General features: G+C 40.8%; 1 protein-coding gene across 2 annotated transcripts in view; it reads right to left on the bottom strand.

Moving 5' to 3' along the window:
- The window catches only part of SLC10A7 (solute carrier family 10 member 7), a 250,502-nt gene that overhangs the window by 52,426 nt on the left and 174,152 nt on the right, over positions 1-23,924 (bottom strand). For both annotated transcript variants that reach the window (XM_042935361.1, XM_042935362.1), the window contains one exon: positions 18,175-18,210. In XM_042935361.1, coding sequence (XP_042791295.1) covers positions 18,175-18,210 — 36 coding nt within the window. The remainder of the gene's footprint in view (positions 1-18,174; positions 18,211-23,924) is intronic.

Genomic DNA, 23,924 nt, shown 5'->3' with positions numbered 1-23,924 from the left:
TACTGTCCGTAGCATAGGTAGTGTTTACCTGTAAACACAGTCCTATACTCACTGTTAGTCTCAACCACCAAGAATTGCAAGCTTCCTATTAACTTTGTAATGGCTTTTGAAACCTCCTTCTGGCTTTCAAACCTCTATGGACAAACAATAACCTGTTCAATAGATGTTTATGTCTTTTATGAGGCCCTTTTGCAGCCAGGTTCTTTCAAGCCATCAAGTAATCTCCCTGGAACTTGGAACTTTTACCCTTCCCCTGCAGACCAAACCTCAATTTTTATATTTCCTATGTTTAATTAAACTTGGAAATACCTCTTAAAAGATAATTTTTGTGAAAGACTTTGAGGTAGTAATGAATGAGGGCATAGAATAAAACAAATGAAACAAATGAAACGTTTAGATAAATGAAGTCATTAGCTCAGATGAAATGATGTGGGGTCAGTGTTTTCACTGACTTCTAATTCCTGCATGAACTAGCTTACCAAAATCTTATCTACACCATGGTGGATTTTATGAAATTCTGTCCCCATCCTTGGCTCCAATCTATATGCACTCAATATGCCAAGAATGTATGTTCTGCCCACCAATGGCCTGCATTCACTTAATACTAGCTTCAGCACTGACCACTGGCTGTGAGTTTAACTCACAAAAACTGTAGTCCCTAACCTTTTCCTCCAGAACCAATATAAACTAAAGAAATGAAGAAAGACAAACAGAAAAAGTGAAACTGGTGAAGAACACCTAGAATTCCTGGTGTGTTACATGCTACATGGATGTTAGAGGTCTCTTTTTATGAGAAGCCAAAGTATTAAAAGCCAGTAATTCCACCCTATTTTAGAACAACTATGTCTTTGAAGTGCAAGGTATTTAATAAATATACCCTTCTTTCCACAAATATTAACTCTAAAGATGCTCCTGGGGTAAGAATTGAAATTTTAAAACTATATATTTTATAGAGAAACTGAGGCACTGGATGAATTGAAAGATAAAATTTAAAGAACAAAGTTTTCAAGTTCAAAAGCATCCAGCTCAATGCTCTATCCATAAGGTTCACAATATTTGGAGAGAGGCAGTAGGATTCAGGGTGATAACCTTCAAGTAAAACCTGTCAATTCTTGCCTGGAATCTCATGGGTAGATAATCTCACATATCCCTGTTCCCCTCCCTCCCTCCTTCCCTCCCTCCCCTCCCTTCCTCCCTTCCTGAGAAAGAGAGAGAGAGGGAGAGAGAGAGGGAGAGAGAGAACTCTCACTCAAGCATGGGGGGTGGGGCAGAGGGAGAGAGAGAATCTTAAGCAGGCTCCATGCACCCAGCTCTGAGCCTGACATGGGGCTAAATCTCATGACTGTGAGATCATGACCTGAGCCAAAATCAAGAGCTGGATGCTCAACCAACTGAGCCACCCAGGTGCTCTTCTGTTCCCCTTTCTATCTCAACTCTACTGTTATTTAATGTGTCTTTAAAATGTCTTAATGAATAACCATATCAAGCTATATTCCCTCTGTAAACCCAGTGCTTATTGACCCAATACCTGGCAGAGATAATAAGTTTGCAGATAATAAAGCTGTGCACGACTAACAAGATGAAGTAATCTGTAAATATAAGGTGCTAAAAAGTGTCACACTCATTCAAAACCGTATCCGTATTTTTTCTAAAGTTACAAAAACACAAAACTTAAGTATATTTTAAAAACCTCTTATTATCAGTGGTGTTATACAATCACCTGGTATTATTTTTTCCACTGCTTATTTATCACTGGTAACACAATTAATTCTAATATGCACCTAGAAACAAAGGGCATCTAGACATGATGAGAACCACGTGAAGGAAGGAGGTGTGTGTGTGCGTATAAGAAGTAGAGTGAGCTTTGCGTGTTCTCTGCCCTCAGCCCTCCTCCACGCCCTTCCTTAGCTCCTTAATGCTGCTCTGGAGGGAAAGACCTAAAACTTAATAGAATCCTACCCCTGAAAGACTTGGAATCCCATTCTCTCTTTTTAAAGATGTGAAAACTGAGGTCCAGGCAGAAATGACTTGTAATTAACACCTCTAATACTTGCCTTATGATGTGAAATTGGCTATGCTTCTCAAACCCGTTCAAGCAAGTCTTCAGCCAAATCTACTCTGTGATCATAGTTCTCCTACACTGGAAGGCTTGCTTGTTTAACAAAAAAGTATTGCTGGAGAGCAGTAACCGCAGAGATCAAATAGAGAAAAGTTAAAACATCACTTCATTTATTAAGTTAATTTGGGGGTTATTTTTAATCCCAATTCTATCTAAAAGATTGCATTTGGAGATAAGAGAGGTAAAGGAAAATTCACGTCAGCTTTAGCTTTAAAATTTGTTATATATTTTAATTTCTCCATCCATCACATAATAGACCATGTCCATGTTCAATGTTTAGAAGGGTTGTGTTCCTAGAAGGCAATAGAAAAGGTGATCTCCAAAGTCCCTTTGTCCTCTAAAAGGTCTGTGATCTCTGGTCTACTTGGTTGGGAACACAGGTTAGAGGAGCTTCCCACTTTGTCAGATCAGAGGCCAGAGCAAGCTGGCCAGGGATGCAACTAACAGGGTTCATGAAGCCAGACTAGGTACGCAGTGATGCTGGGGAAGAAATCCCGCAGGATGGCTCTCTTAGAAGTGGTTCTGAAAGGAAGGAGATCTCAGTACTGAGGTCTAATTTGGCATGAGTCCTTTCTTTTGAATCGGCAACAGACCTGTCGTGGTGGTCAATGTGAAGATGCAGAGATGCTCTTGGGGACGTTTCTGACGCTATGAAGTACAGAAGAAAGAAGAGTGAGCATCTGGCATCAGGTAACATATGAGAGCATGACCAGAAAAGCACAAGACCCCATCATTTTATATGCAGAGTTGATTTTAACTAAAGCAGAAGGAAGTATGTGCGAGGGATATTCTGTTCTTCACATTTTAATGAGGAACCTGTCATGGTTTCTATTGTGAAGACCAGTGTGTTTATAAGAAGCATCAATAATTTGTCCATTTGGATAGAGTTGCAGGTGCAAGATAAGGATGTATCAGGCCAGTGCTCTGTGCTTCATTGAGCTACCCTGGCAGATTTAAAGGTGATAGTCTCACACTGCCAACCCGTATTTTAATATACAGTGTGTTAAATGAACAATCCGGTCACTGGCTAATTTCTTTTAGAGATACAATGCTTTGAAGCAGAGAACTCACAATTAGGTTTGTTTTATTTGTTTTAATATCATGGAGAGAAGAAATGTTGCAGCGAAAACTAAACATGTGAAAATTCAGGACCTTTGTGTTTGATCATTCAAATAGTTACTGGTGCCTCCTGTGAGGCAGGAGCATGTTCTAGGCATTGGGAATCCAACAGCGAACATAACACAAAACCCCTCCTCTCCAGGAGGTGAGGTGCTTTTTAAAAAAAATTTTTTTTAATGTGTAGTTTTGAGACCGAGACAGAGCATGAGTGGGTAAGGGGCAGAGAGAGAGGGAGACACAATATCCAAAGCAGGATGCAGGCTCTTGAGTTGTCAGTATAGAGCCCTACGAGGGGCTTGAACTCACAAACTGTGAGATCATGACCTGAGCTGAAGTTGGACGCTCAACTGACTGGGCCACCCAGGCGGCTCCAGGAGCTGCTCTCTAAAAGTTGAGGAATGTGTGCATGTCTACCCAGCACCAAGTGCTCGCGCGCTCTTTGCCATAGAATACCTTTCCTCCCCACTCGCAACTGGAAAAGTTCTGGTCCTTTTCTAAGGGTTAATTCACGTATCACTTGTTTAGGAATGCTTTCCAAACCCTCCTCCTCAAACACAGACTCGGCCGCCCCCTCTTTTGTGGCTCTGCGTTTGCACTGTTCCTCTCAGAATCCTTAGTCTTGCTCTTGTGTACAAATCTGTTTCTCTCACTACACTGTATGTTCCAGAAGGTCAGGGACAGGATCTCATTTATATTTATATTCCCAGAGCCCAGCAGAGTGACTACGTTTTACATCTAGGGCAGTGGTTCCCAAACTCTAGCCCATCAGAAATACCTGCAGGGCTTCTTAAAACACAGATTTCTTGGCCCCATCTTCAGAGAAGGTTGGGGAGGATGTTGAGAATTTGCATTTCCAATATGGTTCCACTGAAGTTGGTGCTGCTGAGCTTATGGTTCACCCTTTGAGAACCACTAATCTAGCACATAGCAGGTATCCAACAATTTTGAGTTCAATTAATGAACTCAATTAGCCAACAATACATAGGCAGCAAAAGAGGCCTGACAATGTTTTCTTTTCTTTCCACCCGTCCAACTACAAATTACAAAGCCCTGCTTAATTCACAGTCTCAAGAAGAGGATCACATTGCCTGGCCTCCCAACAATCTCCTATAATTACAATAATGGCAATTTTACTTGTAGACTTTCTATGTGCCAGACACTGCTCTAAATGCTTAATGTATGCCAAATAATTTAATTCTCACAGCATCTCCTTCAGGCAGGTCTTACTAGTACCGCCATTTTCATATAAGCCAACAGTGGCACAGAACAGTTGGACTTAGACAAGGTCACTAGCTAGAGAGTGCCAGAGCCATGACCTAAACCTGGAAGTGTCACTCCACAGCCCTCACATGTCATTCTTGCACTCTGCTGCATATTTATTACAGAAGATACAGAGCAGTGAAATGGGGAAGGGGGCAGGGGTAGAAGCCAAACCTGGGATCCCCCTTTTTTGCCCTTGTGAGAGAAAGACAGGGAGGGTGTGTGTGTGTATGTGTGTGTGTGTGTGGTGCCTACATGGAGATGGGGAACTGGAAGGCAGGCAGAAGCAAGAAGAGGGAGAAGGAGAAACAAAAAGAGAGGTGGGAGAAACTTGGGAAGCAGTAATTGATGATACAGTCTTTCTCATCTGGGGTTCCAGATCTGAACTACAGAACACAGGAGATTATTTGAGTGACTATTTTCTCAACTCTCTCAAGGATGGTACCTAAATAGTATCTGAGTAAATGCATCAGAAAGAGTTAATCCAATATATACAATGGCTGTCTTAGGGCATTAGGGCTTTTTTATATAACCTGGCAGAGAAAGGCTGAATGGAACCAGGGTTGACAGTTATCAATCCATTCAATTTAGAAACTGATTTGGAAAGAATCTGGGGGTTCAGCCAGTAAAATATTGTGGGGCCAAACAAGGCTCAGAGAGACAAATGAGTAACAATTCTTGATGGAGACGCTGAGCGTCTGTAAAATCAGAGTTATCAACCTACAGTTAGAAAACAGATGGTGTGTTTTCAATCACTTCTGTAAGTGAGCTGACCTGTAAATTGTCATTAATGCACCAGGTCTTCACTTGCTCTGCTGTGTAATCAGCCTTTTATCTCCTACCAGGGAAATCCATTAGCCACTGGCGTCTCTACTATTTGTGTCTCTTCTCGGCTATTAAAACATTATTGTATTAAATAATTCACCCCTGATGATTGGTCTTTGCTTTCATTAGCACTGCATTCAGGGAAAATATAAGAACAGATATTTACAGTTTATACTGTAGAACGGTGAAGGGTAAATCTCTTCTGTGAGAAAAGCGGGACAAAGCCACTTCGGATAGGGAGCGGTGTTTGTTCACTTCCTGCCCAATTTCCACCCTCCGCCATGGCCCGCAGAACCCAATCCTGGGGAGGGGGCAAGGGGGTCACTTACTAGTAGCTCTCCTTTCTTGTGCCTCTACACAGACACCCTCATAAATACCGGTGTCCTTCCCGTCACAAAGACAAACATCCAAACAGAAGAAGGGAGAGTGTCCCCAGGCCCCAGTCCCCCAAATCCTTTGAGATTTCCATCTTTCCCCAGAAACTATAGTTTAGCCTTTCTTTCATTCAACTGCTGCCCCTTCTCTCACAGAGAAACCTGCAAACTACATTGATGACTTACACAAAATCAAGGACTTAAATGTATACCAGCTGATGGGCTCAACGTAAAAATGGCCATGATTTTTATCAAAATTAAAATATGATTGTTAATTGTGATTCAGCTGCATGCATAAAACTAAAATTGGGTTACTGTCTGGAAAGTACATACTTAGTAGAGGAAATGAGCCTTTTTATATCTACATGCATGGTATTTTTCTTTGAGAAGTAACGAACAAAATAGGCTTTTAATAATTTTTTAAAGATAAATTATGTAAAACATATCTTTTTATTATATGCTAATTTAAAACATAAGATGAAAAGATTACCTTCCAATCACTGACGGAAACTGTGTACAATTGTAAATTCTGGTTACTCAAACCACACAGGATGTTCAGTGAAACGTGCCTAAAGGAACTGCAAATTGGCTGTGGGGAAATGAGCTATCAGGACATGGAAGGCTGGAGGGAGAGATACTCAGAGGCATCTGGGAACAAACTTTGCTCCTAATTTGGCCACAGAATTTGGTCTTGTCAGTCTATTTGGTTAGGGAACCAAAGAGCCCATTGTTGCTAAATAGTCCCTCAAGTGGAGTAAACATCTAAGTTCCCCCAGAAGAGTGCCCTAAGCCGGGGGACCAAAAGGCAGGAGTGGCCTAAGGGAGCTGTTCCCTTTCACTCTGGCCAGACCCCACCTGCTCGGGGAGCACAAGCAGCGGCAGCTGCTGTTGGAGAGGGAACCAAGGGGCAAGGGGAAAGCCTGGCTAAGGCAGTGCTGCGGTCATCCGGTGTCCCTGCCTGGCTTCAGTTAAGTCTGAGAAGTCCCAGACCAGCAGTGGCAGTGGCCTCTCTGGGTCACTGATCCTGGAAAGGGAGAGAGGTTTATCAGTGTCACCTCTAGAGCATTTGGAAATAGCTTGCCAGGCACTCCCCCGACCCATTATGGTTCAGCGAGATCAGAGGGGAGAGGGAAGTGCTGGCATGAGCATTTACAAGAGATCCCACAGATGATTTTGCTTTACAAAATCCTCTCTGTGTGAGAACGACTTCTGAGGGATTTCCACACACAGCCCAAAGATGAGCTACTCTCAGGTTCAGGAGGAGATTTGTCTTCAGCTGCTTTCGGAACACTTGGGCACAAGGTAGGAAGACTGGCTCAACGTGAACGACTGGGGCAATCAAATGGACAGTTGCTCTTTAAGTGCTTCACGTTTTGTCACTTTACGCATCACACGTGTGTGACCGTCAAATACACAACCCATCTTTGGGAACATATTACAAAATGTAATCAGACTATTGTACATGACACTAATGGCTGTATTCACTGTTTCTGTTTATATTGATGGGATTAAAAGTGGAATAATTTTCTATCACAGATGGCCAATTACAAGGGCAACTAATGAGGACTGTAGCTTTGAAAGTTGCCACTCAATCTGTCTCTCCCATGCTGGGCCCGCCTCGTACACGAACTCTTGCACCATGTAGTCTGAACCAGGTACGTTAGCAGTTAGAGTTTTCCTCTAAATCTCTCCCATGTTCTAATTTATTCTTGTTTACCCAAATAAGCTTTAAGTTCCTTCAACGCAATAACTATGCCTTATTCTTTTTTGTCTTTCCTATGTTACCTAAGATACACATGTTCCAGAGATAATCATCGATGGTGATAACAGGTCTTAAAATAAGAGGTGTCTCCTAGGAGGCATGCTTTGTGAGCACAACTTGGAAAGGCACGTGCAAGGGGGCACAGCGCCTGGCTGAAAGCACCTGATGTTCTTTACTACTTGTAGAGAGTCTCAAGTCAATTGCAAAACCTCTTTGAACCTAAGTTTTCTCATATAAAGTGAGGATAATACATTGAAAGGTAGCCGTGGGATTCTTTATGAAGTACGTATTATAAATACTTGTTAAAAATTATTCTACCTCGGGGTACTTGGGTGGCTCAGTTGGTTAAGTGGCTGGCTCTTGGTTATGACTCAGGTTACGATCTTACGGTTTGTGGGTTCGAGCCCCGCATCGGGCTCTGCACTGACAGTGCCTGCTTGGGATTCTCTTTCTCCCTTTCTCTCTGCCCCTCCCCTGCTTGCTCTCTCTCTCTCTCTCTCTTAAAATAAATAAAGAAACTTAAAAAAAATTATTCTACCTCTCCTCCCGTTTCCCCCTCTCCTCCTGGAAAAACAAGGTTTCTTATACAGTGCTGTGGGAATTAAAGGCTATTGGATTTAAGAACCACTGACATGGGAAGTAACAGAAGACAGTCACATCAATGGGACATATAGGGAGCTCAGAAACAGAACGTGGTGTGCATGCATGTGAGTGTACATCTGTTTATGTGTGTGTGGGTGCATGTATGCATATGTCTAACTATCATAATGCCTTATAAATATTTGCTTGAACAGAGGCTGGATCCCCAAGAAATCAAGTCATATCAACTCAGTTGAGATAACAGCAGCACTGGTGGCGTTTCACTTACTTAAGGGGTTGCTTACATGCTATCGAATGGGTAAGGGTGTAGACGAATGTTTATCAAACATCCTAAAGTATTGAATTGACCATCCCCACATATGAAGATGGTCTGATCTATACCTCTGAGGACATGACTTTCAGAAGTGGTCAAAGTTTGGACTCCAAATGTTTCCAGAGACCTAGATGTTCAATGACCTTTATGGCTATGGTGGAAGTGAGGCCTTGGTCTGCTGTTTTAACCGCACAAGCCTAAAGTGTTACTGACCTTCCCCTGCCAAGCATAAACTTATTTAAATAAATTGGTGTTCTACAGAATTATGGAGTTTGAGACCGTGAATATGGTCTCCAATATATGGTGTCCTTAGATCACAACCGCAGTAAATTAGACAGAGCTGTTCTATGGTGTGAATACAGTTATCCCTGACCTTTGTCTTAACTTTAACAGGGAGTAACAAAGAAGTTTAAACATTGTTTCCTTTCACTCCTCAGAATAAACAAGATGTGGTTGGGAAGCAGATGTGGGACAGCAGCTAAGGAGGCTGGAGGGGAACACAAGTCCATAGAAGCAGGGGCTTCACGTCACCTGATGGGCTGTCCCAGTATGGTACATGTGGGCTTCAAACTGGCTGCCTGATCTTACCACCTAAATGCTGAACTCAGCCCTACAGTCTCTTTTCGTCTTAACTACCACACTACAGTTCCAGGCTTAAAATTCTCTCTCCTTCAGTATTCTCTATTATTTGCTGCTGAACAAAGACTATAATAATGGCTGGTAAATAACCATATCAAGGAAAGGAAAGACATGCAAGTTTTTAAGTGACGTTAGACACAACAGAGAATCAGCACCATGCATATGAGAAAATATGAAGTAAGCAGGAGATCCTTTGAGTTTCCATCTACCTTCTCTTTTTCCTCAAATTAAAAGTTTTCATCCAGAACAAAATTCATTGTAACCCCCGCTTCTCACTTCTTCTATTAAATGAAATGTTTTCTATTTTAGTAATCTCCTTTGAAATATTTTGATACTTGTGATACTTACAATTTCGGGCTTGGATTTTAATTATCTATGAATGTATTCTATTTCCTCTATGAACACATAAATTCTTTGAGAGAAAGATCCATATCAGATTGAGCTTTGTAATATTCACAGTGCAGAGCAGGCATTCACACACTGAATACAACCATGGATGTTTTGCTTAATACTACTGAAAAAAAAAAAAAAAAAAAAAAACACTATAGGAGCGCCTGGGTGGCTCAGTCAGGTAAGCATCTGACTTCGGCTCAGGTCATGATCTCACAGTCCATGGGTTCAAGCCCCATGTCAGGCTCTGTGCTGACAGCTCGGAGTCTGGAGCCTGCTTTGGGTTCTGTGTCTCCCCCTCTCTCTGCCCCTCCCGTGCTCATGCTATGTCTCTCTGTCTCTCAATAATAAATAAATGTTAAAAAAAATAACAAAAAAAAAAACTATAAATTCTTTTTTGGAGCAAATACAAGGTAAGACTTTATGCATCAGGCTGAGACCCTCACCTTCTAACCATCCATTTACCATCTGAACTGATCTAATCATTCATTACTCACCCACCTTTCTATTTTGCTCCTTCCAAGAAATATTTATTGAATATTTGGCACTGGGGGCAAGGTAATGAATAAGGCATGCCTTGTTCCTAGCCTAGGAGAACTTAAAATCCAGCGGATGCTTAACTACTTGTAACATTGTTTTGTAAGGAAAATTAAGATGGAATGTTCCAAGTAATACAAGTATAAGTGCAGTTTTGAAAGCTGGGCAAGGCTTAATTTGTCCTTACAATAGGAACCCCAGGGACTGGTACATAACAACTGATAACATAAAGACAATAATTTCTGCCCCTGCCAATATCAGAGGTATATTATCAAGAGAATTGAGGTAGTATATATCAAAACACTTCGAATCTTAGAAGCAAACAAATGGTAATATTTCAGGGAAAGTTTTATCGCTCTCACTGTCAGCCACAGTAAACACTGGATTTATTTACATGTAAGATTATAAAATTATAGACTATAAACGACTACAGAATCTTAAAGGTTTAAGTTTTAAGACTGCCCACCATTAAGGTCTGGGCAAGTTGGATTGTTGCTACATCTCAGATAAGTGCTTCTGCAGAACCTTGACATCCTTCCTGGAATTATTTTCTATTTTCCTTTCTAAAGCGTCACATGTAAATAATTAGCACTTGCATGGTTCTTTATAGCTTACAGCACACTTTCACATAAATTAACTCATTTCAGCTTATCATAATCTTCATAATCCTCATTTTACAGAGGAAAAAAACTGAGGCTGAGAAGGATTAGGGAGAATACACTGCTACACAACAAACTGGCTGCAAACCAAACCAAAATTTTATGCCTTCTCACCATACATACCATGCTACCTTTCCACACACAGACTGTGAGGGAAAATGAAGCCAGTCCCTTCAAAAATGGCTTTATAACAAAGGAATGTGTGCCTAAAGGTGGAGCATGTAACAGGGAAGGAAATACCAGTCTTAAAGGTAGCCCTAACCCAACTCTTGGGACAGATGCATTCATCCATCTGTCCAACTGAGATGTGATACAGTAAGAAATATAAGTTCAGGGGGGGCGCCTGGGTAGCTCAGTTGGTTAAGCATTCAACTTCGGCTCAGGTCATGATCTCGTGGTCCATGAATTCAAGCCCCGTGTTGGGCTCTGTGCTGACAACTCAGAGCCTGGAGCCTGCTTCATATTCTGTGTCTCCCCCTCTCTCTGCCCCTCCCTTGTGTGCTCTCTCTCTCTCTCTCAAAAATGAATTAATGTTTAAAAAATAAAAAAAAAAAAGAAAGAAAAAGAAATATAAGTTCGGTCTTCCTCCTGGCATAGAGCTTCTAAAACCTTGTAACTTCCTGAGTCACAGCAGTGATGGGAACAGCTTTTACTATAATATTTGCTTTTTTTGTCCCCAGTTCCTGGCACAGAGGGTTCAGAGAGTTCCTGCATTGGTGAATGTATCCACATGTAGGGGGTTAGTATACCCCAAACTCTATAGGGACAGAAGATCCTGCATTTGGGACCCTTCTAGACCTTGCTCTATGTACCTCTGCATCTGACTTTTCATTTGTATTCTTTATAATATCATTTATGATAAACTGGTAATGTGTTGTGAGTACAGAAACAGCCTTCCTTTACCAACCATCCATTCAAAAATATTTTTAAAAATTTTTTAAAAATTCATTTTTATTTTTTGAGAGAGATAGAAAGTTAGGGGGAGGGGGAGACGGGCAGAGAGAGAGAGGGAGAGACAGCCTGCCAGGGAGCTTGATTTCTTGACTATGAGATCTTAACCATGAGATCTTGACCTAAGCTGAAATCAAGAGTCGGAGGTTTAACCACTGAACCACCCAGGCACCCCTCAAAAAATATTTTTGAGTGGCTTCCATAGACAGGCACTATTTTGGGCATTGGGGTTACAGTAGTGATCAAAACAGATAAAGTCCCTGCTCCTCTGTGATGCTCATGTTCTAGTTGGGGAAAACAGATAATAAACAAACTGACAAATGATTAAAATATCATGTGATCATAAATGCTAAATGGAACAATTAAGTATGGTAGGTGGGGAGGTATTGGCGGAGAGAGGGTATATTGTTCCATATGAAGTAGTTAGGAAAGGGCTGTCTCCTAAAATGACATTTTATTAGAGACCAGAGATGAAAGTGAAGGAGAGAGCCATGTGGAGATCTGAGGGGAAAATCCAGGCTGAGTTAAAGCCAAGTGTAAAGACTTAGGATGGTTCTTGGTGCGGCTAGAGCATCCCATTATGTGTGCCCATTCCATTCAATCTCCCACATAACTATTTCAAATCTTGGCCTCTTTCACCAAATCTCCAATACTTGTTTGCTTTTTTTTGGTCCTCTACCCCTAGCTTCACTTGCCATTTCACTGGGAAAATATAAACAATAATAAGAAAATGTATACAAGCTCCTATAGTTACAGGAACCAATTTACTTGCGTATTTGCCCTTATACCATGGCTTCCCTCCTACTACTATGGATAAACTATCTGTGCTTAGGGGGCCACACTCTCCCTTTGTGCACTAGAGTTCACCCTCTTTCTCCTATTCAAGGACATGTGTCCACAAATTCACCCTTCTTTTTTCTGTCTGAATTGTTTCTTCTCTAGCTGAATTAATATCAATGCAAATATCCTAATAATTTTGCCAACTTAGAAACAGATCCTACATTAACTTTGTTGCTGCCCCATTTTCTGCATCCTTTATAGCAGAATTCCTCAAAAGAGTTGGCGATTATCACTGCCTTTAACTCTTTTTCATTCATTCTTGAACTGACTTTAATTAGGCATTTACCTCCACATTTCTGCTGAAATAGCTCTTGTTAGGGTCCCCAGTGACCTCCATCTTGCTAAAACCAATGGCTGATTCTCAGACTTCATTGTATCTGAACTATTACCACCATTTGAAGTAGTTGACCACTCTCTCCTTTTTTGAAACACATTCTCTAAACTATTACCACCATTTGAAGTAGTTGACCACTCTCTCCCTTTTTGAAACACATTCTCTACTAGCTTCTAGGACACAAAAATCTCTTGGTGTTCTTCCTAAGCAAACTGGATATCCTTGGTGGTCTTTGCTGACTTATTATTAGAATGCCTCAGAACTCAGTCCACTAATACCTTCTCTATCCTCTCTTGGTAATCTCATTCTGTCTAACTTCAAATCCATCTCTATGTTGACTTCTCCCAAAAGTGTATCTCTTATCCAGACTTCTGCCCTGAATCCCAGACCCATATAGTCAACTGCTTACTTGATTTCTCTACTTTGATGTCTCAACGGCATCTTAATCCAAACATGTGCAAGACTGAGCTCTTTATGAGTTCCTTCAACTTGCCCAGCCCTACAGCCTTCTCTTTCTTCTCTACAGTAACTCCACCCCTCCAATTGCATGGACTTAGTTATCCTTGACTCTTCTGTGTCCTCATAACCTTCATTCAATCTTTCAGGTCTTTCAAGATCTACTTCCAACTACTTTCCACCATTTACTCAACCACCTTGGTCCAAGCTAAACTGTCTCTTGCCATGATATTGTACTAGCTTTCTAATTGGTCTTCCTGTCTCCACCTTTATCTCCTGACGATCTATTCTCAATCCAGCATCCAGAATCATCCTTTGAAAAGGTATGTCAGAACATGCTACTCTTGTGATCAGAACGTTTTCAATGGTTTTGTATCTCTCTCAAATTAAAATTAAAACTCCTTAACAAAGGACTTCAAGGACCTACATCATTTGGCCCCTGTCATGGCTCTGACTTCATCTCTATCTACTCTCCTCCTTGCTCACTGCATTCCAGCCACACTGGCCCACTTGCTGTTCCTTAGGACACCATATATGCTCTCAGGACTTTTCCACTTGTTGTTCCCTCCAACTGGAACACTCTAGGCCTTTCCTCAAATATCATTTTCTTAGTAAGTCCCACCGTGACCTCCCTATTGAAAACAGCAATTCCCCCAACCCATTCTGGCACTTCCTCCTTCTCTCTTCCTCTCCTTCCTTTTATTTTTCTCTTTAGTATGTATCACTCATATATTGTATTTTCACTTATTTGTTGGTAGTTTCTTTCCACTAGTATATAACCTCCACAACAGCAAAGATGTATCTTTTTGCTCATTGCTATATCTTTGGTACCCAGGAAAGCACCTTGCATATAGGAAGAATTCAATACTTATTACTGAATCAGTGATGAATAAGTTTAAATAACTTTGAGTAATTTTTCTATAAAACAAAGGACAGAAATGGAATGTAGGCATGATAAGATGAGATTTAATTTTTAAGATATGTAATATTACAGAATACTTATATGTTAACAGAAACGATCCAGTGATAGAAAATTTGGTAATAAAGGACAAAGAAGGAAACTGTTTTGAGTTGTATTGTTAAGTAGCCAATAAGAGATAACACAACAGGAGCGACTGGCCTTAGATGAGGGCAAAGACAGTTTATCTGCAGAAATAGGAGAAAAGACAAAGAATGTAGATGCAGGTTGGTGGGATCTTGTAAAATTTCTGATTGCTTCTAATTTCCTCATCAGCTAGTTTCTTTTCTGCATCAGTTGAGATGAAAAAGGAGAAGAGGCACTGGAGATTTGAGAAGCAAGGAGAAGGTATGAAATGACTCTCTAGAGAGTGGGAATGAGGATTAATTAGGGGAAGGTAAGTATGATCACCAGGCTCACAGTTAGTGGTCATGAATTTCAAATGAGACCAGTCAGCATGGTAGCGTGTGTTCCAGGCATGTTCAGGTACATATGCAGAAAAGGTATAGGGTTGGGTATTAGCAGGCCTGGCACTTTGCCATGCAAATATAAAGCAGTAAAAGATGAGCAAGGTTGTCGATGGTATACACAAAAAAGTAATCATAATGACAGACCAGGAGATCTAGGCTAGGTAAGATGGGGTGTGAGGGGATGGGAGTGAGGGGAGAGTATGTTAGAGGCTTTGCTAAGGCGATAAGGTAAATAAACTGGCCATTCTAGCAGGTCTGAAAAGATTTTAATTTGGGGAGTAGGTCACAAAGACAGGAGCTATTGGTAAGAGAAAACATTTGAAAATAGGAGTATGGAAGGATGCCATTACTGGCAGTAACAAAGTCAAGGGTGTGACTATAGGGGTGATTGGCTGAGATGAAGTGGAAGGCAATCTTACTGGAGAAGAGGTCAAGAATTTAGAGGCCAGAGTATTAGGAGGGATCAATTATGTGAATATTGAAAAGCACCAGGAGGGGCGCCTGGGTGGCTCAGTTGGTTGAGCGGCCGACTTCAGCTCAGGTCATGATCTTGCGATCCGTGAGTTCGAGCCCCACGTCGGGCTCTGTGCTGACAGCTCAGAGCCTGGAGCCTGTTTCAGATTCTGTGTCTCCCTCTCTCTGACCCTCCCCTGTTCATGCTCTGTCTCTCCCTGTCTCAAAAATAAATAAAAACGTTAAAAAAAAATTAAAAAAAAAAAAAGAAAAGAAAAGCACCAGGAATTAATCCAAGTGTACTATTAAAAAGAAGACAAGGGAAGGTACTAATATTTTTTTGGACTCCTAGAGAGTGACCTGGGGTTCTACTGATAATTATAGCAAGGAGTGGTAGCAGGCAGTATAGGCATATTGGCCTAACCTTCAAAGGAATGAGAATATTTTGTGGAGAAGGCATGGGAAATGATCTGGAATTGGTAATGAGGTGCAAGAAAGACACCTTACCCCATTTCAAGGCTCAGTGATATGAAAGGCACCTGCAGCAGAAACATGAGTCAGAGGACAGGTTTCAGTTGGAGCAAGATGGTGAGGTGGAACATTCTAAGAGCTCAAGAATACAGAGAACTGAGATTTCATCAGTAAAAAGGTGACACAATTCACTTTGCAAGGGCTGTATTTGTTTCCTCAGCTTCTCTAACAAAATATCACAAACTGGATGGCTTAAAACAACGGAGATTTATTGTTTCACAGTTCTGGAAGCAAGAGCATGCTCCCTCTGAAATCTACAGGGGAGAATCCCTCTTGTCTCTTCCAGCTGTGACATCTGCCAGCAGTCCTTGCTGTTCGTTGGCTTGTATGTGCATCACTCTAACCTCTGTCTCATCATGACGTGGTGTTCTCCCTCTGTTGGACTCTGCTTCTTGTAAAGACACCAATATTGGATTAAGGGTCCACCCTGTGCCAGTGTGACCTCATCTCAAATAATTATATCTGCAATGACCCTATTTTCAAATAAAGTCACGTTCTGAGGTCCTAGGGGTTAGAACTTCAACCTCCCATCATGGGAGGACATGATTCAGCCCATACCAGGGGTGCTAATAAAAAACACTACATCTTTTATGGAATGTGTTCCAATTTAAGTTGCTCAGGTTTTTGTCCTACTTGGTAAATGAAGCCTGGCAATTCAAGTGTTTAAGCAATGACCTTGGTTTGTAAAATGCATGACCACCTACACAGACAAAAAATGTTATATACTGTTCATGTGATTTAAGGTCATATAACATAGACGTGTCTATTGATGTTGTATGATGATGTCACAGAACCTGTTGGGACAGCTTAGTTAGCTAGCTCAGAAGGGAAGAATTAAACTTTGAAGTTGAGGGTCTTGGAGTCTCTTTAACTATTCTTGTAGCTCTATCATTTTAAAATGTTGAACTAACCAAAGCTCACAAGCCTATGGGTCTAAGAGTAGGGGAAAGCTTGCAATAGTGTGATGTCATAATGTTAACGAGCTGAGAACATTTCTCATTATGGCTGGAAATGGGCAGAAGAAGGAGAAAAACACTCATCTGGTTCTGTAGTCATGAGCCGAAACAAGGTCCCAGAGATTCCAGACCCTGAGATACCCAAAAGTGCTATCCTCGGTCTCGGCCCCACAGTTGTGGCTGTGACTTCTTCCCAGCTCGTCTTACAAGCATCACATGAGTACGGGATGCTACTCTTCTGCAATGGAGAAAACCTAGACTACAAAGCCATTTACTGTGCATTGGATTAGATGCTCAGCTTTCTACTTGTCCTCCGACCTCACTGCAGGTGGTGGTCTCAGGCTGGCCTGCATCCTGTGCCTGTTGAGGGCTGCTCCTCCCAAATCGTGATCCAAGGTCTTAGAAGAACACTGAGGGGTGATCCTAATTCCTCACATCTAGTGAGCAGGTAGGCACACGCCCAGTTTTCTCTTCCGAATGAATGCAAAGCAATATTCATTTCGATATTAATGTGACTCACTGCAAATTCTGAACTGATGAAATCCAAATTAATGAGGTTTGTTATGCTGAGGGAAGTGATCTGATGATTTGACTCTTTTTAACCTTGTCAGCATGGAGCTAGCATTTCAGAAGGGATGGGGGAAGCGAGGTTTATTACTTGAAGGTAATGTCTTTCATGAAAGATGCAGTATCCAACTGTTTAGTAGGGCATCTCTTCCTCTCCACTTCCTGCACAGCTTGTAAGAAATGAAGTCCCTCACACTATTACTCTAATTGAATTCCAACTTGGGTAATTACACTATAATTAAATAAATTTTCCCCATAGTTTTAATTCACTGACAAATAGTGCTAGTCAAACAGCTACATTTCACTCCCAGAAATGATCCCCAACTCCATTTCAGTGATGAGTGGAGTGATTTATATTTGGGAAATGTGTGTATGAAAAATGCACAGTTCATAAAATATTGTAGGTATCATTCATGATTACATATGCTTTTCTCAGCATGAGATAACATTAATTTCTATTATAATCTTTCATCTAATTTCTCATATGCATAGTGCCAAAAGAAATGACAGTTAATTAGCATTTCTTATTTTCAGAGCAATTTTTGTTTAGTTAATCAGTAGCTTTTTTTATTTCTGGAGCACATTTCATTATCCCTGGCAGACAGACGAGGTAGGTGTCACTGTTTCCCATTCTACAGATGAAACAACTGAGGCAGTATTCCCCAAAGTAAGGAAGTCGGTTGCTACAAGCCATGGAACCTAAGCTTCCTCTGGTCCCCTGGTTCTATCAAACATTGGGTCACCAGCAATCACTTTAGTTTTAGCAGCAAAAAAATAAAGAGCACATATATATTTGTGCCCTGCATCACAGGTCATTAATTTGTAATAATTAATGATTCAGCCAGGAGTCAGAGGCCTAATCAGTGGATCATGAGAATACAGAGATTCTTTGTGTCTACATGTTATTATTTGGTACAGTTCAACTGGAGGAACAGTTCAAAACGTGAGGCAAAGTGGTGCAAAAGGGTTCAAATTTCAATTTTTTTTTCCTAATGATCTCTCTTAATGGGTTGTAGGTGGCTTTTAATAAAAGATATTAAAGACAACATCAAAATACTCACAAAAAGCAGCAGAAGCAGGGGTGTTACAACGATGCCCTGAAAGAAATGAAAGAGATGATGATCATTTATCAGCCTGGAAAGCAGGACACTTTCTTTGCCATTTTAAACTCTGATGCATGGAAATGTTGATCCTTCTCACTTCCGTTTAATAAAATTGAGGTGATGAAGATGAGGGAGCCCCAGTCTTGGCTCTCCCTACCACAATGCCTTAGCATCTCTATTATAATTACTCATATTTGGCATCACTAAAAGTACCAGCGCCAATCTTCCTTAAACTCGTCTGCCCCTTTTAAGACTGAAGTTGCCTTCCATGTTATATATGGATCACTCGGGTGAAGCTGGCAAGCCTTCTCACTCCAAGGCTTTCAACTCGAACTTGGATAAAGTGCCCCCTTTCAAGAGAAGACAGGTGGTTCAGTCCCAGTTGGGGTCCTCTCCTGAGCAAAGACCACGTCAGTTGTGATGAATGAGATGTCGTGATTTTGTAATGTGAACCAATCTCCCCTAGGAAATGAGCTGGGATCTCAAAACTCATTTCACTTGATTAGACTCCATGTCTCCATGGTGGAAGGCAAGTCTTTCATCTAATTCAGCCACACAGGACCACCTCAGTCCCTCTGCCTCCCCTAGGCAGAAAGGAGCAAAAGATTTGTTTTCTGCAGTGACAGGAAACAGTTTGAGGCTGTTGTCAATGAGGCAGGATACAAGCTTTTAGGTTTCTTGAAGGTAAATCTTTAAAACTAGGTGTTTGAGTTGGGAGTTAACATGACAGGTTTCAGTTTTAGAGCAGCAGATGATTATTCGCACCTCTTAGTTCTTCCTTTATCTCTCAGCACTTCATTATGATTTATACAAGAAAAAGCATTTCATATTTTTATTAATGAATTCTACTTGGAACTTTAGTATTCCAAAGAGCCTGTTTGTGTGTGTGTGTGTGTGTGTGTGTGTGTGTGTGTGTGTGTGTGTATTGTGTGTATTGTGTGTGTGTGAGAAAGAGACAGACAGAGACTATACTGTGGCCAGGATCTAGGTCTGGGACCATTTCATTACGTCTGGAAAAAAAGTCCTTTTGGTATTTATATGAAATCCTTTCATCATTATAGTAACTAAATTCTTTTGGATGTGGCCCAGGAGAGACTGGCTTACCTTATATGAATATTGCTACTATGACTTTCTTAGTCATATACCACATGTGAAGATTCACCCATGAGCTTGTTTTATTGTTAAATAATAGAATAAATGCCTCTTTATTGAGCAAACGTTTGCAGTTGGCAATAAGGAATACATTTTAAGTATCATATTTTTAATCTGTTTGCTAAAATATGTGTTGGGGCTTATCAACTCCATTGGTGTCTATGAAACAGGCTCTCATCAGCACGTTTAGGAGAGCTAAGTGTGGAAAATAGCAAAGGAATTTTGAAGAGCTACTGTCCTTCAATGATATGGAATGTACTCAGACTTTAGGAGGAACTACAGACTTTACTAGGCCACGTGGAAATGAAAGTATCTGGCTGTTTCCATCTACGGGGGAGCCATTTGATTTTAAGTCAATTCGTTTAAACATTTATTGAATGTCCACTTACATGCAGCACTGTTCCATTAATTAGAAGAATTAGAGGGGACTGATCTTGCAGAAAGGAAAATAAGGATATTCCAGAAAGAAGGAAGGGAACTCGCAAAGCTGTAAAAAGTTGAGCAGGTTGGTAAGAAAAGTATGAAGTGGGCGTTTCAGAGACCAGGTCACCAAAGACTTTGTGGCCAGAAGAGGGAGTTCAGAGTTGATCCCATCAACAATGGCAAACTACTGAAGAATGTCAAGCAAAGGTACAATGAGGTGGTAAATAATTTAGCATATGGAGAATAAACTGGACTTAGCTTATAAGCTAACCAGTTTTACCTTTGTTATGTATCAATTCATTCACATCCAGATAAAAGAAAATAAAAATATTAATTATGAAACACCAATAACGGTAATAACACTTCTAGGAAACAAGGTATGGTATCTGTGACAGGATAAGAATTTTCAACTAGGAGGAAGGCTGAGCACTGTCACCTCTCTGAGGACAACTGTCTCATATGGAGGAGGTGGAGCCACAAGGGTGTCGTATAGTACTTGGGGACCCACGTTCTTCCTGGTGACCGCTTAATTTCCCACAGAATAGTAACAGTAGGAGTAACAATACAGGACTATCAATAGTATTTTGCTTTCAGCACTTTCACGCAACACATTTTTTTTATTTTTTATTAAAAAAATGTTTTTAGTGTTTATTTTATTTTTGATAGTGAGAGAGACAGAGCGTGAGCAGGGGAGGGGCAGAGAGAGAGGGAGACGCAGAATCCAAACCAGGCTCCAGGCTGCGAACTCCGAGCTGTCAGCGCAGAGCCCTACGCGGGCACGAACCCACAGGCCATGAGATCATGACTTGAGCCGAAGTCGGACGCTTAACTGACTGGGCCACCCAGGCGCCCCTTATCAAGCACATTTTAAAATCTGACCTTCCCCGGTGCACCTGGGTGGCTCAGTCGGTTAAGCGTCTGACTTCAGCTCAGGTCATGATCTGGCGGTCTGTGGGTTAGAGCCCCGCATTGTGCTCTGTGCTGAAAGCTCAGAGTCTGGAGCCTGCTTCAGATTCTGCATCTCCCTCTCTCTCTCTGCCCCTCCCCTGCTCACGTTCTGTCTCTCTGTCTCACAAAAATAAATAAGAAATGTTAATAAAAAAAAAAAAATTAAAACCTGACCCTTCCCTATTGAAGGAGGTAGGGTACATAATAGTCCCGTTTCATAGATGAGGAGACTGGGGTTCAGAAAAGTCAAGCAAATGGCCCGAAATCACACTGCAAATAAATAGCCAAAGGCAAAGCCTGGATTTGAGCCTGCTTTGCCCAATTCCAAATCCAGAACTGATTCCACTACACCACTGGTCCTCAGTGATAGGTTTCAGCAGCCAGTACGTTTTTCCACAGAGTTCTGTTTAGGACATATATGGAGTGATTAGTTGCAGTATGATCTTGGTCTCAAGGTGATAAGCAATTCTTAAAGATGACTTTATTGTGGAAGGCAGTGCACTATTATCTGCAGATTTTCCTGCCTTAATATGTCAGCTGTATAGTTACCAACACACAAAAGTTTCTTTGCAGTTCTTCCAAAGACTTAAGATGTTTGTTCCTAAAATATTAAAAATTTCCTAGCAAACAGGATGTATTTTCTAATTCTGGATTCAAGATTCCTTGTTACTTTCTCAAAAATGTTGTTCAATTTCCTTAACTAAGACTGAATCGTTAGTGCTGAAATCTGTTTTTCAACTGTATTAGGAAATGAATCAGTCACAATGCCGCTAATCCCAGTAAGCGCACCGTAAGTTTTAGTGAAGTCACTATAATAATTATCAAACTACTAATAGCCACCATTTACAGAGCACTGATCTACATCAATGAGGACTTCATGAATGTTATCTTCTGGAACCGTCACAACAAGCCTGGGAGGTAAGCACCATTATTATCCCCCTCTGCTATGGAAGGAAACTAAGTCCCAGAGATACTGAGTGAAGTATGAAGAGGCAGTGCCAGGAATTCAATCTCCATCTCCCTGGCTCCACAGCCTGTGAGCCTGACTGGTGTAAATAAAACCTTTGCAGTTTTACCCTATTTCCTCAGGGTTATACTTTAAGAGTAAACCGGAGAGGAGCTTCAAACTCAGTATGTCTTTTTGATGACATGAAACAAATTGAGAAAGAAGCCTTTGTGTGACACGGTTGATACATTTTTTCAAAGTCAGGTTTTTTACAAATATCAATGGTAAAAAGGGTGAACTGAAAATGTAAACCGTAACAGCAACAATCATTGGAAGATGGAAAGTCAAATAAACACGTTATTTTCTCTTGGGTATGCAGAAGGCTCAATTTGATGGTCTCTTTTCTCTTTTCCAAGTAAATCCTATGCAAATGGATAAAACCAAAGAGGTGGTGGAGGAGCACTTCTAGCAAAAGATGTTACTCCCTCTGCTTGCAGATTCAAGGTCAAGACATAGTTTTAGCATCCTTGCAATTGGGAGGGAGTGTTAAGCTTTCTGATTGCAACACCTGAAGAAGTCAAGTCACAAAGTGACTGGCTTTGATTGTCTCTTTAAAAAAAACCTTCAGAAAATCCATTTACACCTCTGATGTGACTCACTGGGTGAATATATTTCAATGGCTTTAGTGGAAAAGAAAAAAAAAAGTGTCAAATCTCAGACACTAAGATTTAGTCACATTAAATTACAAACCAAAACAAAACCCAAATAACAACAAAAACAACAACTGTAAATGCACCTTGCTCTCAGTTGTAGTACTAGCTAAAAAGGCAAAACTTAAGTGAATTATCAGTTTTTAAACATAGAAAACGTTATCAAAAGGTTTTACTGCAACAACTATTGTGATTGCACAGAAACAAAAACTGACATGGTAGGTTTCTGTCTCCAGGATATTGAACGTTAAGTCTTGGAAAAGGTGCTTTTTATTTTTTAATTAAAGGGCAATAAATAACTCAATGTTTACAGAATGACAGAAACTCAGTTTTGCAAGGGATCTTAGACCTACCCTGGTCCAGTCCTCATCTGAAGTGTGACCCCCTCGGTCTCCCTCACTGGCTCACCAGTGAGGTGAGGTCATGATGGCTGTGCTTTTGCCAGAGAACCCACAGAGAGGCAATGTTCTTGTTCTGAAGACACACATTGACCTGGATGAAGCTTTTTCATAGCAGGGAAGCTCTTTCTTATAATTGATCCCACACCACCTCCCGATCCCACACCACCTCCCCTGTCTCCCTGTCTTCCTCTTGGAGCAACTTAAGGCACATCTCACCCCTCCTGCCTTGTGATGAACTTTGAACTGCTGCTTTGGAGTGATATAAATAAAATCTCTGCACTCTTCAACTACTTCCTCAAACTTGTATTTTAAGAATAATACTGAAGGGAGCATTGGGGTCCCCACAATAAGTTTCTTCAGGCTAAAAGTCCTTAGCCACACCTCCACCACAACAGTGTTCCCCAGAGGGTAGGGTTTTGAGGCTTCTTAGACATAATCTCATTCAGGTAAATATAAGAGTCCACAGCATTCGCTTAATGAAAATTGACCAAAACTTGGAAATGTCATCCTGGTGCATTGTCTCACAGGCCAATCCAAGGATTATTCAATTACCTAGAGAGACATACCTTTGTTTGGTTTTTGTTTACTACTGATTAGGGCTCAGAAATTACATGCTAACTTATAAAGTGTTGTCCAGTAGATTTAGAAATAATTTCCGTCTAGTAGAAAAAACAACCACCACAAAGGTTATGGTCTTATTACCCTATAGGTACTAGCCAGTTTTGTACTTAACATACCAAACTTATTTCGGTATTCTTTTCTGATGGATTATATCATCCCCACTTCTATAATCTTTTAGAAATCAACTTTATTATCCTGCTGGCTCCCTTATTACTCAGTTAAGTAAATGTTTGACATGTGCTCATTCTATATGTTTTCAATTTTTGAAAATTCTACTTTGACAGCTCCTGTACTCTAAACCTTGAATTTAGGTTAATGCAAAGATCACCTTTTATTTTTTAAAGGATTAATGCCAACTAAAACTCCCAGGTTGTCTTCACATTTTGTCTATGGTCAGTACACAGTGATATCTTGAAAAGTTACGGAGAAACTTATCCTTTAAGAATGAAATTATATTGGTGGCTAAGTTAGTTAAACGTCTAACTTCAGCTCAGGTCATGATCTCAC

The sequence above is a fragment of the Panthera leo genome, chromosome B1, assembly GCF_018350215.1.
Source record: "Panthera leo isolate Ple1 chromosome B1, P.leo_Ple1_pat1.1, whole genome shotgun sequence".
In the NCBI taxonomy this organism is placed as follows: Eukaryota; Metazoa; Chordata; class Mammalia; order Carnivora; family Felidae; genus Panthera; species Panthera leo.
This window is presented reverse-complemented; position numbering and strand designations above follow the sequence as displayed.